This window comes from Opisthocomus hoazin, chromosome 11 (genome assembly GCF_030867145.1).
Source record: "Opisthocomus hoazin isolate bOpiHoa1 chromosome 11, bOpiHoa1.hap1, whole genome shotgun sequence".
Classification (NCBI taxonomy): domain Eukaryota; kingdom Metazoa; phylum Chordata; class Aves; order Opisthocomiformes; family Opisthocomidae; genus Opisthocomus; species Opisthocomus hoazin.
Window position 1 is genome coordinate 1,253,947 of NC_134424.1, and position 18,169 is coordinate 1,272,115.

The 18,169-nt window shown below is 48.0% G+C and overlaps 1 protein-coding gene across 2 annotated transcripts in view; it reads right to left on the bottom strand.

Annotated features, from left to right (window-relative positions):
- Positions 1-5,655: 5,655 nt before the first annotated feature.
- GRM7 (glutamate metabotropic receptor 7) overlaps positions 5,656-18,169 on the bottom strand; it is a 310,746-nt gene continuing 298,232 nt past the window's right edge. For both annotated transcript variants that reach the window (XM_075432729.1, XM_075432727.1), the window contains one exon: positions 5,656-7,969. In XM_075432729.1, the coding sequence (XP_075288844.1) occupies positions 7,920-7,969 (50 nt within the window). In that variant the 3' untranslated portion in view covers positions 5,656-7,919. The remainder of the gene's footprint in view (positions 7,970-18,169) is intronic.

The following is an 18,169-nucleotide window of genomic DNA, read 5'->3' on the forward strand; positions in this document are numbered from 1 at the left end:
TGCCTCCCAGAGGAGATGTGCGTTGGAGGCAGGTTTTATGTATACATATTTTATATATATACACCTATAAATACACCCTTTTTTTTTTCTCCTTTGTCCCTGCGATCAAGGAAGATTTTTACCCAAGTTTGGAGGACATCAGCAGCATCAGGCAAGATGAAGGGGGGATGTCCTTGCAGACTCTGGACCGTCCTGCAGACAGCAGAGCTGAGCCCAGCTTTCCAAACAGCCGACCAGTGGTCTCCTCGTCCAGGTTCCTCTGAACTACTTCAGCGTGGTGAACCGGGGCCTGGTGGAAGCTCTTAGCTCGACGTCGCCGTCGCACCTCTGGACCAGTGCGCGGCGGAGCAGCGCTCTTTGCCTCTCCATCTCCACGCCAGGGAGGAGCAAGGCTTTGGTGTGCAGGGCGCTGGCACGCGTCGCCTCGCTTGCCTCGTTCCCTTGCCCCAAATTCACGTGTGACACAGTCCCTCAGCAGCCTGAGATAAGTGACCCATACTTAGAAGAATTCCTGCTGACTGTAAGTAAACATTTACCTTTTTAGCTTTAAATACTGCCAAAGTGAAATCACAGTCTTTAATATTCACTATATGATTTTGCTGTCTACAAAATGAATGAAACGAGTGTACTAATCCAGGCAAAAAAAGGGGTATGGATCATTTTTAATGAATTATTTTGAAAAGGCAGTCTTTTATATCAGCAGCTTGTTGAACAAAGAGGGGGGGTGTGCATGGGAGCGTGTAATCCTTTATGTCACGCACTTAGCGGCGAAGGTATGGGCAAGAGGTTGGCAGAATTTAAGACATCCTAGCATGCAGGGAAGAACAGACCAGGCTGCTGAAGTCTTACAGCTGAAGACCATGGCTCCCAAGATAGGAAGATTACTCTCAGACAGATTTTGCACCCTTTTGTAGGCAGAGTCTTCCGTGCTGTCCCCTCTGCGCCTTGGAGGAGCCTGCTGAGGCCAGAGGACCCCTCATGTCTGCAGCACGGATGTTGGCTGGCTGTGCTGACTTCACGCTCCGTCTTTACCCATGGTACCCACTACGGAGACCCTGAAAGAGGACAGTGTTAATGCAGGTTTACAGACCAGATGTTTGTCTCCGTGGGCAGAAGGGAGCAGAACCCGCTGCCCTCCTCGGTTGCAGGGTTTGGATGTTCTCCTGCAACTGCCACTGGAGGATTTTGGGTCTGCTGTGAACTCCTTCCAGCAGGGTGTTGTCTTGACCTGCAGTTGCGATGATACTTTCCTTTCTCTTCTTTCTTTTGCAGTTGTAACAGTTCTTAACTACATGACCAGGCTCTGATGCACCTTGTAATTCACATATTTTTCTCTCCTATTTTTGTGGCGCGTGCCTGGGGCAGTGCCCTCGGCTGCTGCACGAGGTAGCCCCAGGGTCGAACCCAGGGTTGTAAAGCTGCTGTCTGATGATGTGGCGGCAGCGGAGGAGCAGTGAGACCCACGTCAAGCCAGGGGCTCTGGAAGAGCTGGTGCTGCCGTGATTGCACACGCTGAGAGCAGAGCAGGGCAGTCCTGCCGTGCTCCACCTGCAGCTCTTGGCCGGCTTCCGGAACCCAGCAAGGCTCTACAGGGAACAGTTGCTTCATCTCAAGGTGGCTTAAAGTATTACCCATGGAGTAAAGCTAAGATCTGCTCAAGATTTGGTCAAGAACAGGAGATGTAAAATATAAATGAATAAACAGAAACAGACAAGCGACCACAGAAAACCTTGGGGGTTATGGCCCGGTGCTTTAACAGTTCAGTGCCTCTGTACTGCAGAGCCTGGGTTGACCTGGCACTGATTGGTCTGCAGACTGGAAAGCTGCTGGGGAGGTGGGGTGGAAGCTGGTTTTCCCCAGCTCACACAGCTGATTTACCCATTGTATGTGAGGAAGCTGTTGGCACTTGAGTGAGGAAAAGAAACGCTTTGGTCACCACCTCTCTGTGCCTGTGTCTGGCTTCTCAGCAGCTCTGGGCAGGGACCGTGGGCAGAGCCAGCCCCCGGGCAGCATCCCGTGGCCGCGCAGGGAGCACCTCGGGGGGCTCAGCCTCCTGCCACGAGTGGGTATTTCTGTCTGGCCAGGCCCCTGAACGGCTGCTGCCTGGGGCATTCCAAGCACTGCGTTTGCATCCTCGCTGAAAATGGCTAATTTTTAATTTCATTATGTTACGTCATCATCTTTAGAGTCTAGCAAACATGATGTATGCAGGCAGTGTCGTACGTAGATTATTGTCCTTTTCAGCCCTCTGTCCACAGATGTATGAAACTCTGGTCTTTTCTACCACTTACCTCACTGCATCGCTTGTGTACGTCCAGACTGAAAAAATAATGTTTTTTTAATTACCTGCTGCTGTTGGCCAAGTTCTTTTATACCCACATTGCATGGTTCAAAACTGATTGTGGGAACAGGTACTTGCTCTCTCCTCACCCCAAGATGCAGAACTGGGCCTTTTGTCTCATGGATTGCAGGGACTGTGTGAGCCTGGGGCTGGTAAAGTGATGGGGAGGGAGACAGGGAAGGCAAAGAGAGATGTCATAGGCTGGAGACCAAGTACTCACCAACAGCAAAGCATTAATAAATGCTCCCCTCTCCCCCGCCACTCCCTGCCCGCAGCGGCATCGCCTGGTCCGGCACCCATCAGGGCGGCTGCTCTGCGTTTGAAGCCTGGTGCCTTCGGTCACCTAACACTGTCACTTGGGACTTTTTTCCATGGTCCTGATGCCCAAGAGAGCATTAAAGGCGTTGCTGTGCTGCTCACCAGCTCTTCTGCTAAGCAGTGGAAAATGCAGCCCAGCTCTTCGAAGTGAGTGCCAGCAGGAGCTGGAAGGGAAAGTGGATACTGTTCCCTGTAGGTCCATTTCTGTACAGGGTCTATTTTTGGTCTTGCACATTATATGCAGCCAAGTATACTACAGGCATCAAAAAAACTGGAGGAAAAAATAAAGTTGAGATCATTCTTCAGAGAAGAAAAGAAAGAGCACTCTTCTTGGGCAGTAAAAAATAAAAGCAGTTGCTGAAAATAAAACAGTTACTGAAAATAAATGTGTGATACAAAAACAAAGCTCGGTGGCTATACTGAGAGAGCGAACAGCAAGCGGGCATCTCGGGAAGTAAAGGCACTCCTACGCACAAGTCGTTCAGGACAGGAGTTGAGCCCACCCATTTTGCCACCTAATTCTTAACATTTTGGTGACTTGCTCAGTGACGAGGAGGTGGGCACATGGCTGGGCTGTCCCGAGCTGCTGGCAGGGCCAAACGCGCTCCTTGGCCGCCGCTGCCCGGGACGCGGGGAAGCAGCGCGTGCCCCACGCTGCGTGCGAGGGACGGGCACAGCCCCCCCATAACCCTTCTGTTCACGTCCCTCAGTAGCTATTAAATAAAGCTGTGATGACTGGCAAGCTTGCAATAAAACAGGGATTCAAAGCTGGCAGCCCCAGGTGCGGGAGGTGCAAGTTCAAACCTGGTTCTCCAGGTGAAGGTGAAGAACGGATCGAAAGAAGCCCCTGGGGCACAGCCCAGACCTTGGTGGGCTCCAGCTTTGTGACTTCGGGCACACAGCCACCCTCAGCATAGTCAAAATTTGTCTTTTTGAAGTAGTTTTGGGAAAGGCTGGGGACACTGGGGGCTGCTGATGTAAGGCTGACTCCGTGGGCGTCAGAGGCAAAGCATCCGCTGAGCTGGGTGGAAGCAACATCTCACCCCTCAGCTTTTATTAATTTGTTAGAAATAATATTAATTATGCCTATAGCACAAAAAAGCAATTATCAAAATATTTTGCTAAACATCTTCTCAGAAAGACTGTTTACCAAAAAACACTCGACTGTATCAAAGCCTTTACAAAAAGCTCTCTTAGAAATTAATAAATGTGTTTGATTAGCACTTTCATGGATGCACAGATTCTGTATATGGAAGCATTATAGTGCATTTAATTATATATAAAGGCAATTAATGTCACAAATGAAGACTAAGCTCTGACTCAGCCTAAATAAATGTCATTATCTATCATACAGCATGCCCAGAAAGCTTAACTCAGCAATGATATTTATGAACAATAAACTTGGCGTTAACATACCAAACCAATTTGGGTATAATTCAGGCTAAATAATAAATGGCAACAAAAAAAAATCATTCCCATTCTTCAAGATTTTTTTCCTAGCATAATCACACAGGCGTTTTTCACAGTGTGTTCATCATGATGAGAAGCGAACAAACTGCTTCTCTTGAGCGGGTGCTACGGGTTGCACGCCAGAGACCGGGTGTGTGTGCATGTGCAAGTAGCTGCTCTGCCTCCCTGCGCTGAGCCCACCGCCTCCTCTTCCTCCACGTGCACTCACCTCAGGGGATGTCTCTGCCCTGGGCAGCCTGAGGGCTCCGTGCCAGAGCCAGCTTGAGTTCTGCGTCTTCTGCAGCACCTGCTGCCACAAGCTGATGGTTTGTGAGGGGGGAATCCCACCAGCTTTCCTTGTCCAAACTCAGGCCTCCTCACTCATGAACTGTCCCATCATTGACAGCTGCCGTTTACATGATTTAAAACTTGTTGTCTTCTGTGCAAAGGGCCAGCGACCTTGGCTGCATAGCTATAATTAATAACACACTGACAGGGACCAAAGCCAGGACCCTAATACCAGTGTGTCGTCAAGGGGCGATAAGATGAAGATGTTATGAAAACAACGGTGACGGTAACTAAAGCTAAGTACATCCAATGTAAAATAAAGGACTCTAAATGGAGCTAAGGGCTCTTTTTTTTTGTTGTTTGAAAATGTGCAATGTGGGTGTAATAGCATGGTGTACCTTTTGGTATGAAAAAAAAATATGATGAACAGTCTACGATGCAACATCTTCACCTTGCATGAGCTGTTAAAGCAGTGCCTTGCTGGGCTCCTCAGTGACTCACGTCAGAGTTTTAATACACAGATACAGAGAGGTAGAGGTGATTAAAAATTTAACTATTCATTTATAATGTTAAATATAAAAATTAATCCATAAATATTTTACTACAACAAGCATGATGGTGTATTGATTATAAATTATATATGTCTGTAACATAAAGTGCTTATCTATATCTGGAGGTACATACGTCTACAGAAGGAGCTATTAATGTACTCTGTCATATAGTTGGGTGTAACACAATGTGTGAGGCTAGGTCTGACGTCTTTAATTCTGCACCCCGTGCACGGAGAAGTCAGTCAAGTTGCACTTTCAGTTGTCCCAGTAAGGGAGCCGTAACCATATGACCTTGCCTGCACCAGCTTCACCAGTGATCTGGTCGTAGGAGACACCGGTGAATGACACAAATCAAAGCGGTCACATTCCATGTAGTTCTTTGATATATGAAAATATTTCCAGGCTTTTCATGCCTCCTCGATTCACTTAGTTTTTCAGGCAGTGATCAAACTAGAAAGCCATTCAGGAAGGATAAATCATTTAAGACTGATTCTGTGTTAACCTAAAGCAAGTGAGTAGAGAGCTTTGATGCTGAGTCTGTGCACGTTCGGAGGAAATTCAGCCCTGGCTGCTGTCAGATGTATAAAACAGCAGCCAGCTAACCTGTACCGCGCAACGCACGCCGTGCACAGCGGCTGGGGGCTGCCATGCACGCTCTGTGTGTGTGTGTGCACCTCCACACCTATAGAAATAAAATAAGCAGGAAAATGAAAGGCTCAGGTTTTATTCTCTGTTGGATCTAACGCAACATGAGGTGGGAGAAGAAATTGAAAAACAATCCCAAGCCCACATCACTCCCTCCCAGCACCCTTTCCGTCTTCCACCGCATTCTCCCCGTCCTCAAAAAAAGTGAAAAACAAACAAACCAACAAACCATTTCTTTGTCCATTTAGAAAAAAAAAATAGGTTCTTTGAGCAAGACTCACTGCTGGATGCTCACACACTCATTTAGCTCAGTGCTGGCTCCTTCGTGTTTATGGTCGGTGTAGAGAAAAAGGACAACGTTGCAGAGCCTCTGCCTTCGTTGTTTGTTGGGCTGATAATTCGTTTCTTGCTAACAAAGCCTTCACTTGGTTGGAATTTCATCTTTTGGCTGCTATATCTATGAATATTGAAACAACGACGAGAAGGCCGTGCAAACATCTCTCCAGCCCCCATGCTCGCTCGCATAACGAGTCAATCAAGGTCTGGCAGGGAGGTCTTCATCACTATGCGCTGTGGCCCACGTTGCAGCTGTCAGATTTTCTTTTGATGCTGATTAACTTCATCAGTCTAATTGATCAAGTTGTCTGGAGAAAATGGGAGGCTAAATACTTTACAAAGTAATCGTCACATTGCACCCAAAATGCTGTTCCTGTGCCGCAGGCGGCACGCAGGTGCTGTGCTGCAACGGGAAGGAGTTTCCTCTCACCTCTTGCCTAAACTTCTCCCTCTCCCCCCAGCTCACTCATCAGACTTTGATTAGGTGTTCGTTTAATTGCGTTCTGGTGCGCTGTTGAACATAATATCCTTCAAAGTCATAAAGAAGACTCAAGAGTTGAAGACGGCTTTGGAGACCATCCAAGACAGGCAGGAGGGCTTTCTCTGCGTGACAGTAACTCGGCTTTTGGGGGGGGTTATAGATTCCCAGTCCTTAAAAAGGGTTTGTTTTTGGTTTTTTTTTTTTTTTTTTTTTTTTTTTTTTGTCCTTAGCTGCCAGCTCCGCTGAGACCGTTTCCAGCCCTGCTCTTTGTGCACAAAGCCTGAAGTACCCCTGCGTCGGGTGTCTGGATGCCCACCTCTGACAACGTCACAAAATAAACTTTAGTCACAAGGGGGGAGGGGGAGGGAACAACTGAAAAAATATATTTATTGGAGTAAATAAAAAAAAGTTAACCAAAATCCTTTATTGATACATTCTTGGATAATATCACAGGATTGAGAGAATGGAAAGGAAGGGAGGAGTTTGCGGCAAAGATTGGTTTCACTAAATTGGCACATAAGCAGCAAGATTAACGAAATTACTTATTACAAACAGTATAAAACATACATGCTTTTTTAAGTCCTTATCACACTGGTCAATCATGGTGGGGCGTCAACAAAGAAAAAAACCTCAAGACATGTAAAAGCCATATTCTTTCCTCCAAATACCATAAGAATTATTGAAATTATTGCAAAATAGTCATATACCTTAAATAAAATAACAAAATAGAACACAAATACAAATATCAAACATAAATTATTAACATGTACCATAAAATACATTACTGGCATGCATTCCAAATATCAAGACCTCGACTAAAACTCAGCAAAAATCCTTTCTGCTTCCTCTGCAGCCCATCAGAGTTGGGAAGGGGGGGGGACTAACTTCGCCAGCACAGTTTTTGGTCTTTAAATTCTTTTTTGTTTGCTTGTTTGGTTAAAAAAAAAATAATGTGTATATGGATTGCAGTGATACAATAGTAATCATACAAGTCATGTACACAGGTCTTTTAAATCCTTAGTTGCTGGGGTGTTTTTTTAGGTGTGCTGAGAGAACAGGGCCTCAATGAAACTGTGCATTCGAAAAACAAACAGTGAACTCGAAACAACATGGATGGCCATATGCAAAAAATCCTCACAAACTGTACAGAAAGTTCAAAAACTTGCAGTCTGGAAGTACATAGAAAGACAGAATTAGCCCCTTCAAGTCCTTGCAGCTGAACGCAGCCCGCCCCGGGGAGCCCGTCCTCCCGTCCCGCCGCCGGGCACGGCAGCTCCCGCGGCCGGAGCGGGTCCAAGGCCACGGCCGACGGCAGCGACGTCCGAAGCCGAGAGCGATGAAGGACGTTCCGGGGAGCAGCCATGGGAGCGCGGGGCTCCTCGCGCGCTCCCCCGCAGCGTCGCCGTGCCCTCGCCCCCCCCGAGGCTCCCAGCCCTCGGCTCGGGAGGAGCTCTGCACCAGCGCCGGATGAAAATCCTCACCCGTCCTCCGCCCCACGCGGCAAAACGGACTAGATAACCAGGTTGTTATAACTGACGTACTTCTTTTTTGCAGCAGGGCCTGAAATAAAACCGGAGAAGGGTCAGAATCCCGTCAGCCCAGAGCCCCTCGGAAAGGGCTGGCTGCTGGTCCCGGGGCCGTCCCCGCGAGCACCGTCCCTCTTCCCGAGCCGACCCCCGGCCAGCGCGGTGCCTCTCGCTCTAGCTATTACTCGGCACAAAATCACCGCTGATTGATTTTGCTATACTCTCGCAGTCTCTGTGACTTCACCTCTGAAGCACCGTAACTAGATCCGATTAAGATTTCTTTTTCTTTTAAAAAAAACAAAACAGTGATGTTCTCTCCAACTTCTTAAATATCCTGGGCTAAGCTTGGTTTTTCTCATTGATAAAGTGATTCTTATTCAAGTTTTATGACTTCTGAGAATTTTTCAGTGTGGGGATTAAGGTGCCAGCCTTCCTAATTATGACCTTTACACTAAATCTGCAAACAGAAATAAATAAAACCAGTCAGTAAGTGCTTTGTGAGCGATGCTGGACACTTCTGTCAGTAAAAACTGCAAGTATTTGCAGCTGAATACAAAATATTCTGCCACACTTCGGCAACGCTCAGAGATTAGGGACATATCAACGCATAACATGTCCTCCATCAGGCACATTAACCAATACTTCGCCAGTGATATGCAAATTCTGGCACTAGGATGTAACTACACGTACTGGGCTTAGGAGGTTTTGTATGGAACTGTGCTCCAAGCAATATGGAAAAGGCCTTTCCCCCTTATTCATTTTTCAAAGAAAAGAAAAAGTATGAAGTATGTATGCCCGTGTAGTAAAGCCAACAATCCGGTATTTGACTGAGGTATCACGAGACCGGTTTACGCTAATGGATCTTCGCAACAGGTTAAAATTACCAGGCACTGCTGCTGTTCTCAACCACTCTTATTCAGCATTTGTGGTTCGTGGAGTAACTTGGAGTCAACGACATACACCAACGCGAATCACAATCAACCGTGCACAGAAAACCTGACTGCACAAACCAGCCCGAGCGCCAGCGCAGCCCCCAGTAACACGCACGTTTGGAGGTCAGTGACGAAGGGGACAGGGCTGGTTTTCGGGGGCTGCTGAAAGCCTCCTGCTCTTTCGCTGCCCTGCCCGGGGGGGAGGTCTGCCAGCCCCCGGAGCATCCCCCCGCCTCGGAGACCCAACGCAGCGCCCGTGCGGATTTTCCCTTGGTGTGTCCGACAGCCAGAAAGCATTATTCATCAGAGACCACTATTAATTTTTCAGGTGGCTTGCTTTTCAGAAGCATTTGCTTAAATAAGGACAGGCTCTGCATCATCAGTTCAGAATATTTTGAGTCTAACACATGAGGGTGCAGTCTGATGTAAACGTTTTTCAGGGTGTTCGCTACCTTTTCTACTGACGAAGAAATGATTTTACTCCGGGGTATTCTCAAGGCTGTAATTTAAGAACCTCCTGTGTAACGCCAGCGCTTCGCAGTGATGTTCAGAAGCCCTGTTCAGCTGTTTCACCGTGTTCCACACAAGGGCCAGAGCTGTCTGTTCAATCAAGGACTGATCCTAAAAAATGCTGATCATCTTCAGTTCCCATTAACTTCTCTTGGACACGAAGGTGTTCAGCACATGGCAGGATAAAACTCATTATCCTTCAAGGCTAGACTGCAAATATTCAATAAACTGTGGTATGCTATTAAATGCTGAAGAGAGGTAAAATGCAGCTGGAAAAAAAAATATCATCACGAAACAGGTTGCAAAGTAATTACACAGTAATCACAGTATTATTTTGCGATATACTTCAGCTTGATCCATTACATGCTCCAATTTCAAACAGCAGCAGAGCTCCTATGACAGCGGAAGAGATTTTGATAGTCTCCAGTGCTGGTTCATATCATGTCAACCCCTCTCATGCTTACAGGGCTTTTACTCAAGCTTTCACAGCAAACCTGATATCTTGCTTGATGAGTTTTCTCACCAATTCAACCGCAGTAGCTTATTTCTCATTTTCAATATGACAATGAACCAGCAGCGCCAAGTGAAATCGGCCAGGAAATGCTGTTGATAGTGTGTGCTTGGTAACCTCTCTCTGCAAAGACGGGCTCCACACACCTGAGCCTGAGATGGTAACGTCATCTTTGGCACTGCTCTGCTTCACAAGAATAATGTGGTTGACAAAAGCATCATCCATAATTTAGATAAAACGATCAATAAAAGCTTCATGGTTAATTTAGGAGAGGAGGGACAATCTTCCCCGGTTCTAAAGGCTGCTAGGCCAGAGGACATCATGCCTGTTGTCACGTCGCGGGGCACTTCACAGCTCTGTTCCTGTGCCAGCTCCAGCAACCTGGAGCCCCGCTGATGTCTAACTCCCAGAGAAGCTCCACTCTTGATCTGAAGACTTCAGGAGAGAGACAGTCTGCCTCGATAACGAATCTCTGCTGAGGTTCAGCTCTTCATTATCATTGGCAATTAGCACCAGGTATGGATTTGATTTTTCTCAAAGAAATTAATTTACATGAAAATGGAGAATGCTAATGAAACATCAGTGTTACCAGAATTCACCATGCTTTAATCCAGGATACATAAGCATCCCCTGTTCTTTAAACGGAAAATAGATACAGTTCTCATACGCTGCGTTGCTGTTGGTGTTAATGGGTGACGGCTTTCCAACAGCGAAAACAGCTTGTCCTCTTGCAAATAACATATACATGTTAATTAATACACAGATAATTATGTCAACCTCAGCTGGCCATTGACTTAGACGTATTGGAGGCGAGCCAGCAGCAGTGGTACAGAGCATCTGAGGTGCGGGACTGTGCCTTCCGTACAGAGCGGTGGAGCCCAGCGGCATCCCCCTCTCCTGAGGTCAGCACGGAGGACCACGCGAACCGACCCTGGGATAAATGTGGGCTGCTGGCTATTTTTAAATACAGAATGCCGTGGAGAAAGGAAACATCCTACATATCGACTGCCCGCATCTTTGCAAACAAATGTGCTCTTGAAGCATTTGCATCGCATAACTTGTTTGGAAAAAAGGGGGCCTCTCTATTTAAAAAGAGGCTACATGGCACTATTAGTGACGAGCACCCTTCTCTGCTAATTAGTGGTGAATAGCGACAACGTTAATAGGAGAAGAATTTAGAATGAGGAATACCTGAAGAACAGAATCTCGTCTACACAGACAGGGCCACTGTACCGGACACGATCTCCAGGCTCAGTCCAGACACAGGCAAGCACATCCCGTGGACTTGTTGAGTGGAGCGCAGCACCAGATTCTTCAGCTCACATTATAGTTTTGCCTTAACTTTGCTTGAAAGGAAAACTATTTTGTCTGCGTTATGGTGGAACCTGTCCGAGGCTGTCACCCTTCAAAGAGGTTCGGCAGATCTCCTGCCGGGGTGCCCGGCGCGATGGCAGCATCACACCACGTCACTGCTAACACACGGTGCGGGACAGCAGGAAGGGCGGCGATCACATCTCCCTCCTGCTGCTGACGCTGCTGCGAGCCTGCTGGGTTTGTGAGCATCCCACCCACGCTCACTTTGAAAATAATCAGGAACTCTGAAAAACCAAGAGCACAAGAGCAACGCCTTCCAAGCAGAGCCGAGGCAGGACAGGCGTTCGGTTTCTTGGCAGCCGGACTGACGGACGCACGAAGGCAGCACCTTGGTCACCACAAACCCCAGAGACTTCACGGCACGGCATGAATTTTAAGGATGTGACTGCGTACAAGATGCTGACAACCACACGAGCGATGAGTTGTCCCCTTACTTATGTGCTGTGCCTTTTCCCGTTCTCCACGATGGGATCCCAGCCTCCTCCCCTGCAAGCCCGAACACAGCCTACAGCAGCGCAACCCAGATGAAGAGAACCCGTACATCTGCACGTGGGAAATAAACAACATTTCTTTAAAGCACAACAATTAATTAAACCCCTTTCCTTCTCAGCTGCGACCCGGCCTGCCCGACGGGCGGTGGGGGCAGTGACAGTCTACTCCCGTCCCCTCCCAGAAGTAGCAGGATTGGAAATAACGGCATCTCTGTGCCAACAACATATTAAAAACAAACACACAGAAGCAAAAATCCTCCTTGGATATAGAAGTTTCATCACTTGACTGGTTTTCATTATCTTGAGCATGGGCCACAAAGAAAGCAGCTCCCACGGCACCCAAAGCAAGGCGGATCCGTCAATACTTGCTCAGAGTGAGATTTAATCACTTTCGCTTCAATTTTATGCACATTTGTAACCTCTTCCATGCTTAAAGAGAAAAGATTTACAGTGCAAAAAATGAATTTTATTACAGCCCACAGGCATCTCAAGCTATCGAATGCATGAAACACGATCTCGGCATTCCCAGCACTGAGCAAGAACCGACGTGGTGAGGGCTGCGAGTCCGCACAGCCACACATCACCTTCTGCTCTGGTTTCCTTCGCAGTCACCGTGGCAGGTTGCGCTCACCTCCCCTTTCCACTTTCTTAATTCTTGCTTAGAAACCTGTGTCACTCATGGCAGGCTAAGTGGAGGCTGATCACTAAATCCTGCTTCCACTCCATCTAAAAGGGAACTGGCGGCACGCGGCTCCTCCTCCGGCTTTGTGCCTCAAAGACAGAGCTACCCACATGCTCTGTTGCCTTTAAATTGGGGAATATATCTATGAGAAAGAGATGAAAGCCACAGTCCTAAATGATTCTATGTGCTTGCCCAAAATGCAACAAAATGGAATGAACCTTGGAGAAAATAATATAATTGTAAATTTGGTATCTAAATGTAAATAGATTGTTATATCGCATTTTCACATCTCTCCTGTTGTGCTCCCTACCATGGTGTATTGGCAACTTTTCTAGTATATAAATGCCTACGGATGCATAAAACATATTGAATTTTATTGCATCTGTCAGTGGGTAGTTGCTTGTCTCCGAGCTGCAGCCTGAACTGCACGACTTCTATACAGATTAGCACACAGAACCTCATGTTTTAATAACAGAATGCGAATATATTAAATTACAAATATAACGTGAGTAAAGAGTGTGTTCCTCCATAATTGCTTTACAGGCTTCTCTCCTCATAAATTGTCTCATCTTTACCTGTCACATCTCCCCGTCACTCTCAGGAAAGCAGCAACAATTAGTGCCTCCGCGCCGAGGACAGCCATAAATAGCAGCGGTGTCCCAGTCGCCCAGAGGTTTGTCAGCAGATCACAAGTGACAGCAGGGAGGGAGAAGTTGCTAAAGAGATTGCTCCTGTTTCCTGACTACTAATTTATCTCCTACAGACGTGGCCTGATGGCAACCGGGTGACAAGCTCAGAGGGGACGGTTCCTGTTTCAGTGCTATTGCCCGAGCGATCGCCGCATCGCCCCAGCTCTCCAGCCCCCGACAGGACACACATCACCCATCCATACTCTGTGGGGACACACATCACCCATCCACATGCTGTAGGGACACACATCACCCATCCACACCCTGCAGGGACACCCATCACCCATCCACATGCTGTAGGGACACACATCACCCATCCACACATCACCCATCCACACCCTGCGGGACACACATCACCCATCCACACGCTGCAGGGACACACATCACCCATCCACAGGCCATAGGGACACACATCACCCATCCACACATCACCATCCACACCCTCCAGGGACACACATCACCCATCCACATGCTGTAGGGACACACATCACCCATCCACACATCACCATCCACACGCTGCAGGGACACACATCACCCATCCACAGGCCGTAGGGACACACATCACCCATCCACACATCACCCATCCACACGCTCAGGCATGGTCGTATTTGACGTGCCAGCCACAAGACACTGCTCAGCTCCTAAACGCTGTAGGGGTAGTTTCTTTCTATTTGTGTAGCCTTATCAAAGCTGAGTCAACAAAAAGACAGCAGTGAGTACAATTTAACGTCCAGGATGAAAAATGCTCGTGTTGAAGCACTGACAAATGAACAACCTGAATAAACTTCTCTGACCATCGCTGCGTCGCTTCTGACGGGCATGGCCCTCTAGATTCTCCAGGTGGGATATCTGGACTGATGGTCCTTAGGAGTTACTGAAACACCCGGCGGAGGGAGAAACGGAAATAAATAGCACATTATGCAGAATGCCATAAGGAGAGGCAAGGCCTGCTCACAAAGAGTAAATGCACTTTGGAAATTAGTAGAAAAGCAATTATTAAATAGATTTGTATAGATTTATACAGTCATCGCTCAGACTCCTTTCGCTACTCTTGTGACACCCTGTGTGCTATGGCTGGTATTACTAATATGCTGCTTGTAATCTCCATGACATGCTAGAAAATCAAAACCAGAGAGTGGGTGGTGTCAGTTATATTTTAAGTTTGTCTTTTCCTTACCTTTCTTTTCCATATGTTTCAAATTCCTTAATAAGATTTCATCCCTCTGCTGTGCTTTTGTACATCACTTTTCTTTCTTATTTTTGTCCCGTATCGAGAGTGATGTCACCATAGAATCCCGATAGGCACTACGGGCAATAACTTTATTTCCAGACGAACGCTAGACCATGGCAAGGATCTTCTCTGATGGGGGGGGTCATCCAGAGGAAACTCAGGACACCTGGAAACCCCACCCTGTCACAGTCTCTTTGTGAGAGATGCAAATCTTTATAAAAAATAACTTTTATCTAATTTGGTTGGGTATCGTACGTTGTTAGTGCTACTGATTTCATATCCCCCCTTTTGCGGTTGCCTCAGCCCTCCCACACTGCTCTGCCCCATCCATCGTTTCACCCAACCAACACTTGGGAAATGCGGGTTCGGATTTTGGAGAAGGATGCTCTGCATGTGACAACAGCAGCAAAAACACACGGAGGGAGAGAGAAAGGCCTGAGGCTGGTTAATTCTCTAGAAAAGCCAGAATCTCTCAACAGCTTAATTAGTTCGTTAAATGCCCTCAAAGAGCGCTACAAGAGGACGGCGGGCGCAGGGGGGGGATAACGGCGTTAGGGTGGTACAGCACGAGCTTGGGAACGCCTCTCCGGCAGAAAACAAACCCAGGTTTCCACTGGATTTTTGCCAGCTCCAAAATCAAGTGTGTTTTTCACGTGTGAGGATGGGTACATTTTGTGTGAATTGGTACCCGAGGCACAAGATGGTAAATTGTCACCAAGCGGGATCAAACTAAGCAGCCCCAGACATGGAACATCAAGCTGAGAAAGAAGTCAAATGGCATAAAAAGAGAACGGGGCCGCGTCGCTTAGCAACCGCCACCTTTCCGGGTGGATTATGCGAGTCCGGACACATTTGCACCGTCGACAGTCGTTGCTTGCAATGTAAAGGAGCTTTTCCGTGTCTCTGTGTGACAAGTTCAGTTAGGTGCCGCGGCGGTGAGGACCATGGGACTGTGTCAGGCGAGCACCGGCCCGAGCGTGACTAGCATCCCGGTTCGGGCAGGGATGACCTGCTGTGGCGCGGATCTGCTCCAGAGCTGGGTTTGCAAGAGGTCTGAGGCTGCTTCGTTGAGATTTCTGATTCATTCTCCTCGAACGAGCGCAGCTTGCACCATTAAGGTTATTCCTTCTGGAGAAAAGTCACAAGAAACGCTGAAGGCTTAGTCATCATCCTCTTCATCCATCACCAATTCTTTCTCCAACAGGTTTAGGTAACACCAGACCAAAACCTCCGTGCACATCGTATTGGTTCTTCCAAAACCTGAGTCTGGCCTTGCAGGGTCGTTCCTGAAGGAACCAAGTCAGGTTTGCTTATCTCTGTCCTCATCTATGGTGGAGGAGTTCAGTTTAAAAGCTCATCAGCTTTTCACAGAGACTATATTTTCTTAATTTACTTAGCTAATGAATAGACACTTTCATGGGTGGAAGTGCCAGCAATTCTCCACATTCCCCCCATGACACTGTGACCATTTTCCTGTCACAGATCCCTGCCAGGAGCTCTCGGCAAGTCTGAGACATCACCCCCGTGACTGGGGTGAGCTTGACCAGGTCTGCAGAGGCACCAGTGTGTCAGGGAAGTCACACGATCCACAATTGCCCTGTGGCCTTCACTTCAACCAAGCTCACTGCTGGAGTGGAGTGATGACCATGAATGTCCAAACTGTAGCTTTGCTCCAGTGGCCTTTGGTGGAGCCTTTGGTGGAGCGGCTTCTTGTCTGCCGCGTGTCTGTCCCGTCCTCGGAGCACTGGCCCAGGCTGCCCAGGGAGGTTGTGGAGTCTCCTTCTCTGGAGATATTCAAGACCCGCCTGGACAAGGTCCTGTGCAGCCTGCTGTAGGTGACCCTGCCTCGGCAGGAGGGTTGGACTAGATGACCCACAGAGGTCCCTGCCAACCCCTACTATTCTGTGATTCTGTGATTCTGTCCCTGTGCACACGACGGCACAGAGACGGCACATCTCCCTCGGTATGCTGGAGCTCTCATAGCAAAAGCCTTCTCCTGGGGAGGAGGGAGGCATTCACAACTGTGTTGCTTGCCTCTGAGAAAAAAAAAGATCTGTTGCCAGAAGAAAAAATAATTGTAAAAGCTGTGGCTTGCCCAGAGTACCAGCAAGGCAGACCTCACTTCCAGCAGCTCTTCCCCAGCACGGTCTTTCCTTTCCTGCTGCTCATGGCCCACTTCCTTACACCCATCTGTGATCCTTCTGTAGAGATAACATCTGCTCACACGCTGAACCGATGCTTGGCTTCGCAGCCGAGGTGACAGCGACGGACTCCAGCCCTGGGGAGAGGACGATGTTCTCCTCTCGCTCCGTCCCTGGAGGAGCTGCTCTCATTGGGCGTTTGGCCTTTTTTAAGAACTTCTTCAGTGATTGTCTCTTCTTGAGTTTTATTAAACTGAAGTGCTGTAGGTTGCGAGGCAATGACCCTTCTGTGATTCTGTGACTGCCAAAATAATAAGATGCACCATGTATTAGGAATAACTTAAAAGTCTGCCAAAGGCGATTTGAGTATTTCCTTCAGATGTTCCTTGAAAGGCGAGTTTGCTATCAAAGAATTTCCAGTGCCATTCTGACAGTTGTTTTCGCTTTGCTGGGATTCATCGGGCTGGCCGAGGCATCCAAAGGATAGCGCTGAAAGATGCTTGCAGACGGCAGCCTGAAGAATTGCCCCCCTCAGCCGTGCCTGTGCCCCCCGCCACGGAGCAGGCACGGCGTGCGGATGAGCTGGTCCTGCTGCTCAGCCCAGAACGTGTGATCTGGGAGGTTCCTGCTAGCAGGGACGAAGCAAGACAACCGTGTAGTCAGGAAGATGGAAGTCTTGCAAATATATATATATAAAGCAAACAGCTCACAAAAATAATCATGGAGTAAGGTTTCTGAAGCCAAACTCTTCAGGCTGGTTAAGGCCAGCTGATAGGTGAATATGAATAAGGCATAGTGTGGCGGGCCTTGGTCTGGTCTCCCCAGTACCCAGCGACAGGACAAGAGGCAATGGCCTCAAGCGGCGTCAGGGGAGGTTTAGATTGGATATTGGAAAAATTTCTTCACTGGAAGAGTGCTCAGGCCTTGGCCCAGGCTGCCCAGGGCAGTGAGGGAGTCCCCATCCCTGGAGGGGTTCAAAAACTGTGTGGATGTGGCACTTGGGGACATGGTTTAGCAGGCGTGGGAGTGTTTGGGTGACGGCTGGACTTGATGGTCTGAGAGGTCTTTTCCAACCTTCATGATTCTGTGATTCTATGACTAATAAAGAAGTCCTGCAGATTTTAACTGGAAAAAAAACCCCAAACTAGGTTCATTGGACAAATGCAGAACAAGTAACTTGCTTGGCTTTAGAAATTATAAAAATATATTCACGTATTCACATATTCAGAAGTTTGCTTCAGAATTTTCACAATACGACTGTCTCATTTTCTGCTTCTATGCATTCAGAAATTTTGCCACAAAATGCAACTCCATTTGCAGAACTTGATCTGCTGCAGGGGCCGTACTGACCCATGCAACGCAGAGAGAGGAAACCCAAGCTCATCGTCCCCCTGCGACCACGTGTCAGGCAGGAGCAGCTCTGCAGCATGGCAGCATCCTTAGCTGACTCTCTCAGGCTCCGGCTGGGTCAACAGCGGGACATTGTGGTCAACACGTTGATCCAGGGAAACTGCTGTACCTGACAGCACTCCAAGCATTCAGCAGAGATACCCCTGTATCGTGCTGTATGTCCTCCCAGAGACTCGTCTCTGCATGCCACCTCCAAATGGCAGGCTGTGCCTCCCCTGCCAGCTACGCCGAGCCTACAGGGACGCGCCAGAATCTGCTGGCAA